The 12,531-nt window shown below is 52.2% G+C and overlaps 1 protein-coding gene across 12 annotated transcripts in view; it reads left to right on the top strand.

Annotated features, from left to right (window-relative positions):
- The window catches only part of SIPA1L2 (signal induced proliferation associated 1 like 2), a 104,151-nt gene that overhangs the window by 68,114 nt on the left and 23,506 nt on the right, over nucleotides 1–12,531 (top strand). For all 12 annotated transcript variants that reach the window (XR_004975064.1, XR_004975063.1, XM_036355129.1 and 9 more), the window contains exons 8-9: nucleotides 1,630–2,206; nucleotides 3,993–4,267. Coding sequence is in view for 10 of the 12 variants with exons in the window: in XM_036355129.1 (XP_036211022.1) it covers nucleotides 1,630–2,206; nucleotides 3,993–4,267 (852 nt within the window). In the remaining 2 variants the exon portion in view is untranslated. The remainder of the gene's footprint in view (nucleotides 1–1,629; nucleotides 2,207–3,992; nucleotides 4,268–12,531) is intronic.

The following is a 12,531-nucleotide window of genomic DNA, read 5'->3' as shown; positions in this document are numbered from 1 at the left end:
CTGTTTCCAGCCAGGCCTGCCTTTCTTCTTACCTCCTAAATAAGGGGCAGCTCTTTTTTTTTTTTTTTTTTAAATATATTTTGTTGATTTCAGAGACGAAGGGGGAGAGAGAGAAATATCAACGATGAGAGAGAATCATGGATCGACTGCCTCCTGCACGCCCCACACTGGGGATCGAGCCCACACCCCGGGCATGTGCCCTGACCAGGAATCAAACCAGGACCTCATGGTTCATAGGGCAACACTTAACCACTGAGCCACGCCAGCCGGGCTGGGCAACTCTTTCCTAAGAAACAGCTGATCTTCCGTGGGGTTCTGGGAAAAGAGAGGGCCTTTGACCTGAGGTTGAGGTGCTTGGTATGAATGATTTATTTCTCAGAGCCTTTGCTTCCTTCTCTTAAACGTGGGATTAATCATATGTACTTCAGGACACATGTGTACCTATGAAGGACAAAGAGCAGAAATGATGCAGAACAACTGTCCGAGGCCTGGCACCCCTCAAAGGCTCTGCCCTTAATAATCTGAACACAGTTGCTGCCAGTTCACTGGCGACGGACCGAGGCGGGGCGCAGTGTGGGTGGAGCCTGGGGGGCCTGTGAAGACTCCTGAAGGCAGAGAAACCCGCCTGTGCGTTAGGTGTTGCCAGTTGACATCCCCAGCCCATGCCCACGCTCACAGTCAGCTTGTTAGAGCCGGCGATTCTCTGGTCCTACTGTGCGGTGTGCTAGCTCAGCATGCCTGCCACCTGCTGGTCTTCCTCCCGCGGCGATTTTTATACATATCCGATCGAAACACCGCCGGCCTAATGCTCAGATCCACTCACTAAAGCTAAAAAAAAAATAAATAAAGGAAGAAGTGTAGTATCTGCTCTGTATAAACTTTCTGCTTGACTAGACAGTGTTGGTGCAAACATGGTAAATTGCTGATTCTTCCGCGATCTCTCCCTAAGAATGGTAATTATGAAAAATAATCTGAACCATCCTAATGGATTGGAACCTTCAGCCGAGGGCTGTGCTGTATTTGGTTTGATTTTTATTGGCTGCCGTTTTTTAGGTCAAACAAGCCTTTTCAGTTACTTTCTATCTTTAGTTTATTGCTTCTATCATAAGGGGGTTCATTAGCACACAAAAAACCCTAAACAGACATAATACCTATTTTTTTCCAGGTTTTTTATTTTAATTAAATCACCCGGGAGGCATTTTTGGGGTATAAATATAAATCTTATAAGCAGAGTGGACTGCATTATGCTTTCTGTGACAGAGGAGGGGTGTGCAAACCACTCAAATAAATAAAAACATATCCAGCCTGGCCAGGGAAGCTCAGTGGTTAAGCGTCAACCTATGAACCAGGAGGTCACAGTTCAATTTCTAGTCAGGGCACATGCCCAGGTTAGGGGTTCGATCCCCAGTGTGGGGTGTGCAGCAGGCAACCGATCCATGATTCTCTCTTATCATTGATGTTTCTATCTCTCTCCCTTCCTCTCGGACATCAATAAAAATATACATATTAAAAAAAACTTATCCAGAAATGAGGAAGACAGGAAGCTACAAATAGCTGGCTCAGCTGAAAGGGTTCCTGAAGAGAGGGGTTTCGGCATCCCCGCTCATCTCGCTTCTCTTTCCTCCTCAGCGTTGGCGTTTCTAGATCAAAAGACGTGCCCCCGTTCGGCCCCCCCATCCCCAAAGGCGTCACTTTCCCAAAGTCCGCCGTGTTCCGGGACTTCCTTTTAGCCAAAGTCATCAACGCGGAGAACGCGGCCCACAAATCGGAGAAGTTCCGCGCCATGGCCACCCGGACGCGGCAGGAGTACCTGAAGGACCTGGCGGAGAACTTCGTCACCACGGCCACGGTGGACACCTCGGCCAAGTTCAGCTTCATCACGCTGGGGGCCAAGAAGAAGGAGAAGGTCAAGCCACGGAAGGACGCCCACCTGTTCAGCGTGGGGGCCATCATGTGGCACGTGGTGGCCCGGGACTTCGGCCAGGCCGCCGACATCGAGTGTCTGCTGGGCATCTCCAACGAGTTCATCATGCTGATCGAGAAGGAGTCCAAGAACGTGGTCTTCAACTGCTCCTGCCGGGACGTCATCGGCTGGACGTCGGGGCTCACGAGCATCAAGGTGTTTTACGAGAGAGGCGAGTGCATCCTTCTCTCCTCGGTGGATGGCTGCCCCGAGGACATTCGGGAAATGGTCCAGCGCCTGGGGGTAAGTGCCCCCGGGTTTCGCATTCCCTACGCTCTGAGGCCTTCAGTCCCGGTTCCTATTGGCTTCCACTGTGCACGGTCCACTGTGGTTATGGCACCTAGAGAATGAATGGCGCCCAGGGAATGAATGGCGCCCAGGGAATGAATGGCTATGTCATGTGATGATGGAGTCCATGTCAGGATGAGAGGGACTCCAGATCAATGGGGAACAGGATCCTTCCGCCTTTGCGAATGTTGAGAAGCAAGAAATAGCGGATGAACAAAGGTCGGAGGTGACAGGTGGGGCGTGGCAGGCGCCAGGGGCAGGAGGAGACAGCAGCAGGCAGAGTGGGGACCCCGGAGAAGCTTGCCCTTCACCTCCATCCTCAGGAGGAGGTTAGATTTGAACTAGAAGTTGCGTTCCTATTGGCAAGAAGGCAGGCCTGCCGTTCTCAGGAAGGTCTTTGGGGGTGGCCTGACCAGTCCTTGGTGCTCTAGTGCACGGAGTGGAGTGCAACCACTTCTTTCATTTCCTTTCTGTGATGCTGCAGCATACTCTCGGGGTGTCAGAGCCCCGCGGGCTGCGGCCTGGGGTTGCCCGTGCCCCGCAAGAGATGGCCCGCTGGAGGAGCGCCACCCCATACCGCCCCGGTGGCAGGCGCCGGGAGCCTGGCTGGCCGGGCACATGAGAGCTGAGGCCTCAGCGCCCAGGCGAGCGAGGGCATCCGTCCACAGGGGAGGGTCCTCGGGCAGGAACAGGTGTCCCCAGGCTGGTGCAGGGCCAGCACCCCCCGCTTCCCTGGCATCTGCCGCTGCTGCTGCCCATCGGGGGGGCAAGTCGCTTGGTGTTAGCTCGGAAGTGCTCTGGGCCATTTTGAAGTTGAATGAAGTTGTCTGACAGGCTTTCATGTTTGACGGGTGAAACGTGTCATTGTTTCGGCCGGCCGGTATGGCTCAGTGGTTGAGCGGTGACCCATGAGCCAGGAGGTCACTGGTTCAATTTCCAGTCAGGGCACATGCCCAGGTTGCGGGCTCGATCCCCAGTGTGGGGTGTGCAGGAGGCAGCCGGTCGATGATCGATGATTCTCTCTCCTCGTTGATGTTTCTATCTCTCCCTCTCCCTTCCTCTCTGATTCAATAAAAATATATTTTAAAAAGAGTCCTTTTTGCACCAGGACAGTCCATCTGGAGCAATGCAATTCCTATGCTTAACAGCCAAATCAGGTGACACAAGGAAGGAGGGGGGATCATCAGAGACCGTCTTAAGGTCACAAGCCCTAAGGTCAGGGCTTCTGAGAAAAGGCAGGACACCTGTGACAAGGTGGATTTGCCTTGAAGAATGAAACCATTGCCCTGGCCGGTGTGGCTCCGTGGATAGAGTGTCAGGCCTGTGGACCAAAGGATCCCAGGTCCGATTCCGGCCAAGGTCATGGACCTTGGTGGCAGGTTCTTTGGGCCCTGGCCCTGGTTGGAGGCAACCAATTGACGTGTTTCTCTCACATCGATGTTTCCCTCTGTCTTTCCCTCTCTCTCCCACTCTCCCTAAAAATCAATGGAAAAATAGCCTTGGGTGAGGATTAACCAAAGCAAAAAAGAAGAATGAAACCATTGCGTAACTCTTGTTACTGTTTTGCGCCTGACGCCCATGTGGTTAATGATGCTGAACTTGGATTGAGGTGTGTCCCGGTCACGTGGACAGTTCGAGGGCAGGGCTGTGAGGCTGAGGAGGAGCGGGCACAAGGCCTGTGTGTGCACCTCTGACGTGGGGACCCCACAGCCGCGTCTCTGACCGTCCCCTGTCCCCTCAGATAGTGACCAGAGGCTGCGAGACCGTGGAAATGACCCTGAGGAGGAACGGGCTGGGCCAGCTCGGCTTCCACGTGAACTTCGAAGGCATCGTCGCGGACGTGGAGCCTTTCGGCTTTGCCTGGAAGGCGGGCCTGCGCCAGGGCAGCCGCCTGGTGGAGATCTGCAAGGTGGCCGTGGCCACGCTGACCCACGAGCAGATGATCGACCTGCTGCGCACGTCCATGACCGTGAAGGTGGTCATCATCCAGCCGCACGGCGATGGCTCGCCCCGGAGGTAAGCCCGGCGGGGCCGCTGCCCCTGGGGTCCCAGGAAAACGCGGGCGCAGGGCTCCCCCGCCACGTCGCCTGGCTGTCAGCCATCAGAGCGATTTAAAAAGGGCTCTGACAGCTCTCAGTGTAAAGTACACGATAAAGCGTCATTTTCTAGGCAATTTAACGGGACAGTGACCACGTAAAAGCTGAGCTATCACGCCGCACGCCGAACTGCAGAGCGGCCCCGGCTCCCCTGGACGGGAGGCGGTGTCACTGCTCAGCCTTCGTGAATGCCGTGTTTGTGCGCTTCCCTTCCCTCACACGGAGGCATGACTGTGTGTTCTCGTTTGTTTTAATATATTTTTATTGATTTTAGAGAGGAAGGGAGAGGGAGAGAGAGATAGAAACATCCATGATGAGAGAGAATCATGGATCGGCTGACTCCCGCACACCCCACAGTGGGGATCGAGCCCACAATCCAGGCCTGTGCCCTGACCGGGAATCGAACCCTGACTTCCTGGTTCATAGGTGGACACTCAACCACTGAGCCACACCGGCCGGGCAAGGAATGCTATTTAAGGACAAGCCGCCTCTGGCTCTGGTAGGCTTTCTGCCGTGTCTGGTGGTGCCCGGGTCACATTGCCGCTCCGTCCCAGAAGTCCCTGCTCTGGTGGTGAGAGAGAAAGTGGGCTCAGGGATCCGGGCCTGCGCTGTGTGACCCTGGGTGTGAGGCACAGCCTCTCTGAGCCTCGTTCAGTGCCTGGAAGCTGGGGTCATCACCTCGCCAGCTCCTGCTGTGCTGTGAAGGGCGAATGAGAGGAGGGTTCAGGAGCACCCCCGGGCCTCACCAGCACCCGAGTCTTGTTGAGATCACTAAGATTCTTTCTCACTGGATTTCTCCTGCTCTAAAGAAATGCTTCTCACTCAGCGATCACGAGATGCCACTGCCATTGGCTAAACTTCTATCTGTGGCGCCAGGACTTTGCTTACGGTTTCTCCAGCCCCTGCCGTCCACCTGAGAAGCTAGCACTGTCCCCAGCACTTTCCACGATGCCATGTCCTTTGTCTGTATCGCCCACCGCAGTAGCCACCAGCCTCACGTGACTGTTGCACATTTGAAATGTGGCCGGTGTGACTGAAGAGATGACTTTTTCATTGTAATTATTTAAGATTTAATGACCCATGTGGGGGAGGAACAGATTTCCCCCTACCCTCAGGGTTCTTCTGGCTGGTCTGATACTCAGACACGGGACAGATGAGCAAGAGAAAATGACTAGATTTAATACACGTATGTGTGGGAACCCCGCGTGCATGAGCGAGTCAGAGAGAGAAGGGGCTTTGAGGTGTGGGAGACATGCTGAGCTGGGGACCAGGAAATGACCCTGGGAGTGCAAAGGCCATTGCAGGATGATACGAACAGGCGTTCAGCCCTGGCCAGTTTGCCTCAGTGGGTAGAGCGTCAACCTGCAGACCGAAGGGTCCCCGGTTCGATTCTGATCAAGGGCACATTCCCGGGAAGCCAAGATAGTGTATAAGTGAAAGTCTTTTAAAATAAAGTTTAAGCCAGTTATTAGGACATTTTTCCAGACAGTAAGATATCTTTCTTCCTTTGGTAGAGTTCAAGATCTGTAAATTTTATGGGGAAAATCAAGTCCTTTTATCTGTCCCAGAGGTCGAGTACTACCATAGCATTAGACAAAAATGTTACCCGGCTCTCCCTTCAGGTTAAAAACATGTTTCTCCTATGTTTCACCTTGGCCTGCAGTAAGACCTCTTAAAGCATTCAAGAGATCCGGTTAATAAATATGTTAAAGTTATCATTATGTTTGCTATTTAAAACCTACGATTTAAAAAAGTAGAATCTCCTAAGAAGTACTGAATATCGTTAACTAAAACAAATAAACAAAAACTACCATTTACAAGTTTAGGCTGTTTTTGTTGTTGTTATTGTTGTGTAAGCCAAGGACTTGTTTAACTGCCTTGGTCTGTGCATAATTAATCCTTTCTTTGTGTCAAATGCAAAGTCTCTGATTAAAGCTATTGAGGATATTGAGAGCTTTTCCTTTGTTTCCTGGTAATGTTTCTCCCTGAAGAGACAGATTTTCCTCTGGACAAATCTGGAATAAGTGCTTTCTGTATTTTAACTGTAGCCAGGATGAGAATTAGCCGTTTGCCTAGCAGTAGCCCTCCCAGAGTGGCCTGCCTCTCCATCCACATTTCGGCATCTTGAAGGTTTTAAGCCCAGCCTGGACCATTTAAAATTCTTTCGATTCAGTCTTCTTGAATTTGACTTTGTAAATTTTTAAATCCACGTGTTTGTTGGTTTGGGACTCTCGCTCTGCCTGCGGCTGCCTGGGAGCCCGATAAAGCACTGTTGTCAGGCAGCTTCCAGAACAGAAACCATCCTCGCGAGCCGTGTGCAAGGTCATTTCAATGTCACCCGGGCTGGAGTTCAGCCTCTGCGTGGTTAGATTTTTATTTTTTTTTAAAGAAACTGTAGGGAGGGCCTTAGAGGGGAAATGGGCAGCATGTGACTCATTTGAAAAATCAAAATACAGATCTTTTAAAGGAAACATAGCTCAGCACCATCCGTCCTACAGCAACATGTGCAAACATAGGCTTCAAGCTAAAGCTACATCTTTCACTTGTGGCATGAAAACTAGCCCGTCTTTCTTTACAAATTGGCTCTTGGTGCTTGTCGGGGAGGGGCACGAGGAAAACATGCACTTACGTGTGTGTGTGTGTGTGTGTGTGTGTGTGTGTGATTTTTTTAAAAGTTGTCTTTAATGTAAGAGCCACAAGGATGACCAAAATGGCCCCATGAATGGATTGCAAGAGATTTCGTTCTCCATAAACACGGTGACGAGGAAGTGAAAACGCGTCAGTTCGTTTCTGCCCTTCGTCAGCTTGATGGTTGTCCAGAGGGCACCAGAGAGAGATGACTCGCCTGGGAGCCCATCTGCTCCTGCTGGCAGTGGGCGAGGCCTGTCACTCACAGCCCCCCCCCCCTTCCCACCCCACCCCCAATCCCGGCTGTCTGAGCTCAGGTGTTTGTTATGACTCAGAAGCTGCGGATGTAATGAAGTCTCTGGCTGGGTAAGTATTCACCGTGGAGTCAAAAGCTACCCTGCATTTTGCAGGCTCCTTCTTAGGTCTCCGGGTGATGATCCTTCAGCCCCCCCCCAGCAGCCCCTCCTCAGGTTGAGCTCCAGGGAACCCCAGGGCAGGGAGGGTCTCCTTAGGGGGAGCTTATTAAGTGACTTCCTGCTGGGATTGGATCTGAGTGGTTTCACACGGATTGGGAATGAGTGGCAGGAAGCGGTTTGGGAATAGCGCTCTTCTTCACATGGATGCGAGGTTAGAGGGAGGAGGCCCCCCCAGCAGGCAGTGTCTGGGCCAAGGTGAAGAGTTGTTGAAGCCGCTTCATTAACCTTGGCTTTGGGACGGCTGGTGGGGCCCCGCCCCCGGCCTGCCCAGGGGACTGACATTCTGCCAGTGTCATCTCCAGGAAAGCAAATCCATTCAAAAAGGAGGATAGAAAGGAAGTAACAGCTCATCAGAATCACGCATGAGTTGTTATGCAAGGCGAGTGATTTAGTCACCATGTCCAATAAAAATGGAAATGGAGTTCCTTGCTGGGGTGCATCTGTTTTGTGTGATTTCTCCTCCTCTGTTGACATGACATATTTTTCTATATAATGCAAAACAGTGGAAATTATCTCATGTTGTCCTGCATCCAAATTGTGGTTCTCCCGTCATTCTGTAAAAGTGGAACTTTCTGTACTTGTCGGCTATTTTGCTGCCTGTGGTCTGGCCATTCAACTCCCTCAAGTGCACAGGGGAGGGTGGGAATCGAAACAGGAAGGGGAGCTCACTTCTGTTAGATGAGCAGTGAGTGTGTGTGTGTGTGTGTGTGTGTGTGTGTGTGAGCGCGCGCGTGTGCACGCAGATGGTGAGTGGAAATCTGGACTAGAGTGATGGTTTTTTTTATTATTACTACTTTTTAAAATATATTTTTATTAAATTCAGAGAGGAAGGGAGAGATAGAAACATCAGTGATGAGAGAGAATCATTGATTGGCTGCCTCTTGCATGCCCCCTCCTGGGGATTGAGCCTGCAACCCAGGCATATGCCCTTGACCAAAATCGAACCCGGGACCCTTCACTCCGCAGGCTGACACTCTCTCCACTGAGCCAAACCAGCTAGGGCATGACTACGTTTTAATATATCTTTATTGACTTCAGAGAGGAAGGGAGAGGACGAGAGAGAGAAACATCAATGGTGAGAGAGAATCATGGATCGGCTGCCTCCTGCACGCCCCACACTGGGGATCCAGTCCACAACCTGGGCATGTGCCCTGACTGGGAATCGAACCACGACCTCCTGGTTCTTAGGCTGATGTTCAACCACTGGGCCACGCCGGCCAGGCTGGACTAAAGTGAGGTTTTAGATTAGAGGTCCAATTTATTCGTATGGGGAAGAAAGATTAGTTACATTTGGTGTTTTATGGCCCCTGAAAAAAAACCAAAAAAATAGAACTTGGGTTCTCAAAGTAACTGAACTACACTCACTATTCTGAGTCCCTACAAAGGAATGTATAGAATGCCCTCTCACTGCTTGAGGTAAGCGCATTGGGTTACGAAGGAATGTTAGGTAGCTTGTCTCACATTACTCACTCATTCACTTGTTCACTTGTTCTGGCTCTTAAAGAGTTTGTGCCAGAAACTGCTGGGTCTGGGCTTATCACACTAGATAGGACAGACCTAATCTTGACTCTTAGGGGCTCCTGTTTGTCTCCCTAGCGTTCTCCAGTACAGGACTTCCCATTCATATTTTCGCTGCTTAAAAATTTTTCTCCAACCGTAGCAACAACCAGCTACCCCACGGCGTGTCTCCCCTTGGGCAGAAAGCACGCTCTGTGTCTCCGTGTCCACGCTGTTCTGCAGTGGAGGATGTGGTCCTGTCACTGACCCTGGGACAAGGACGCAGGGGGTGACAGCAAAGCTCGGGCTCTCTGTTAGTTGGGCACGTAGAACTGTCTCCAGCTTGACAGGTTCCCCACGCCGTGAGGACGGACAGCCAGCGGTGCTCTCCTGGTGGGGATGTCTTCATCATAGCTCAGGCATCAGACGGCTATGGAGAAGCTCCTGTGTTAACTGAAGGATCGCACGCAATGAAATGTTATTCCTGCTCTCGGGCTTTCTCGGGGAGAAAGGGGCATGGCTGGCTTCGTGGAGAACTTGCTGAGCCTTTGAGTCAGATGCTGTGCTGGGTACCGCCCAGTGGGTAGACCAGCCGGCCCGTGTGCTTGGCGAGGAAGGAAGGGCTGGAGGCTGAGGAACTGTTCAGGTCCAGGCAGCCGATTGCTGCTTTCATCTGACACCTTCGGTTCAAGTCCTTATTCAAAGGGTTTATGGTCTGCTGTCTCTCTTTTTTCTTATCCTCCCCAGAGGAGATGGATTGATTTTTAGAGAGAGTGAAACATCGATGTCAGAAACATCGATCGGTTGCCTCCTGCGCGCGCCCCGTCCAGGGATCGAACCCACAACCTGGGTATGTGCCCTGACCAGGAATCGAACCCACAGCCTTCTGTTGGATGGGACTGCACTCCCACCAACTGAGCCACCGCCCAGGGCTGATGTCTCTTTTTCTATCTATAGCAGCGGTTCTCAACCTTCCTAACGCCGCGACCCTTTCATACAGTTCCTCATGTTGTGGTGACCCCCAATTTCATTGTTACAAATTGAACATAATGAAAGCATAGTGATGAATCACAAAAACAATATGTAGTTATATATGTGTTTTCCGATGGTCTTGGGCGACCCCTGTGAAAGGGTCGTTCGACCCCCAGGTTGAGAACCGCTGCTCTATAGTCTCACTGTCTTTCTAAGTCTGTGAATCAAGGGCATTTGTAGGGAAGTGAGTTAATCTTTCATTTAGTGCCTCTTTCCAGCGCGACACCGCCCCAGTCTTCCCGGGAAGCCGCCCTGTGTGATCTCCCCTTCTCAGGCTTTTGATTTTTTTATGCATCAGGAAGAAAGAGTTGGAGAGTCTAGTGACTGAGCTTCAATTCCCCCTGTCACCTTGTTGGATGACTTGGGAAGAGTCATTTAGCTATTAGCAGGCTATTAGCATAACAGATGTAAAGAACGATTAAAATATCAGCCATTGCCTTAACCCCCAGGGGTAGGAAGGATTCTTTTGCAAAGTGAATAATGGAGAAGAAGCAGGCAGTCCTTTCCAGGGATCTGTCTGTCTTTGTTTCCAAGATTTTTTTTTTTTAGCTCCTAGTGGAAAACACGGCACACGTGGGGCACATTACCTGTTCTTTGGTGTTTTTCTCTCTTTTTAAAAACTATATTTTTATTGATTTCAGAGAGGAAGGGAGAGGGAGAGATAGAAACATCAATGATGAGAGAGAAGCACAGATCGGCTGCCTCCTGCACGCCCCCTACCGGGGATCGAGCCCACAACCTGCGCATATGCCCTGACCAGGAATTGAACCGTGGTTACAGGCCGGGGCTCAACCACTGAGCCATGCTGGCTGGGCTCTTTGGTGGTTTCCTAAGGAGGTGGCCACGGGTTTTGGAAAGGGCACATAGCCAGGAGTCAGAGGCCCCAGGTCCTAGGGTGACCCTGTCTCTGATGAGCTGTGTCACCTGTCCGCCCTCACCGAGCCTTCTCTGAGAATTGGAGCTGTAGCACCTCAGACATCTGTGGGAGTGGCAGTGGCGTGGTGTCTGTGGGACTCGGTCAAGGGCTGGACGAGGTGGGTGGCGGGTTGGAATCGGTGGCATTGAAGAGTGTTGTAGGCCTGCCCTCTGATTGCTGGGTTTCGTTCAAGAGTCTCTGCGATGCAGCCAAGTGAAGTGAAGCCAGCGGGCCCCTCAGAGTGCAGCTGACGCAAGTGGTAATTACGTGGTCAGGCTGTGGCCGTGCGGTCCAGGCCCTGCTAATTTGTTCAAATGCCTTTTGTTTCTTCTTTTATTTTTTTAAGAACAAGCCTGGCCTGGCCAGCATGGCTTAGTGGTTGAGCATCGATCTATGAACCAGGAGGTCACAGTTCGATTCCCGGTCAGGGCACAGGCCCAGGTGGCGGGCTCCATCCCCAGTGTGAGGTGTGCAGGAGGCAGCCGATCCATGATTCTCTCTCCTCATGGATGTTTCTCTCTGTCCCTCTCCCTTCTTCTCTGAAACCAATAGGAATCTATGTAAAGAAGAACTCTAAGAGGCTGTTCCGTTTCTGGGCCGCACATGGCGGGTCTGGTTGGAGCCCTGAGCGCAAACTCTCCTTCATGGAGAGCAGGTGGTCGGTGCTGGGAGGGGAGAGGAAACTGCTCAGCCCGCTGGGCCCGCAGGGCCGTCCGGGGTCAGGCTCGGAGGGGGAGCCCACAGCCTCTCCTGCAAGCGCTCAAGTTAGTGATGGTGAATGGAGGTTCTCCCAGGAAACGAGATGCCACCGTCCGGGAAGGGGCTTCGGGGGCAGCCTGTTGCCTTCTTGCCGGCATCTCGCGCTGGGTGTCCGAGGTTCAGGGGTCCAGGTGCTGTGCTGGGTTGGCAGCGAGTGTGGGTGCTGTCAGCTGTGAGGCGGAGCGGACACCCTGGGCGCTGGCCTTGCCAGAAGCCGCAGCAGCTGTGGCCCGAGGGTGCGAGGGTGGGAGCTGCTTCCTGGGGCAGGAGGATGCCACTGAGTACACGCGTGTCCCGGGAGTGAGTGCACGTGTGTCTCTGTCACAGGAAGCCCACAGAACTGGTTCAGAGGGACCGGCTGTATTGGGGTGTTTTTTTAAAAAATCTATTTCTATTGATTTCAGAGAGGAAGGGGGGGGGGAGAAACATCCATGATGAGAGAGAATCAGGGACCGGCTGCCTCCTGCACGCCCCCCACTGGGGATCGAGCCCGCAGCCCAGGCATGTGTCCTGACCGGGAATCGAACCGTGACCTCCTGGCTCCTAGGTCGATGCTCAACCGCTGAGCCACGCCGGCCGGGCAGGTTGTCAGAGTGAAGCAGTGAATGTGAGATCCTCCGAGGGCTCCAGCCAGTGGAGCTGCGTGTCGTTCTCACAGTCCCGTCGCGTTGCATCTTCAACCAGCACGTTTGCTGTGACCCCGGTCGACAAGATGGCTTGCCTCGCAGGATACACTCAGACACATTAGACTCAGACAGTTGCTGGCTCGAGGCCGCCGAGTTAACAATCACATTTATTTCTAACCCTGCAGCTGAGTGTTTATTGATGTCTATCTCGCATGCTAATTGGGAGCCTAAGTAGATGACATATTCATTT

The sequence above is a fragment of the Myotis myotis genome, unplaced genomic scaffold (assembly GCF_014108235.1).
Source record: "Myotis myotis isolate mMyoMyo1 unplaced genomic scaffold, mMyoMyo1.p scaffold_m19_p_21, whole genome shotgun sequence".
NCBI classification, from domain to species: domain Eukaryota; kingdom Metazoa; phylum Chordata; class Mammalia; order Chiroptera; family Vespertilionidae; genus Myotis; species Myotis myotis.
This window is presented reverse-complemented; position numbering and strand designations above follow the sequence as displayed.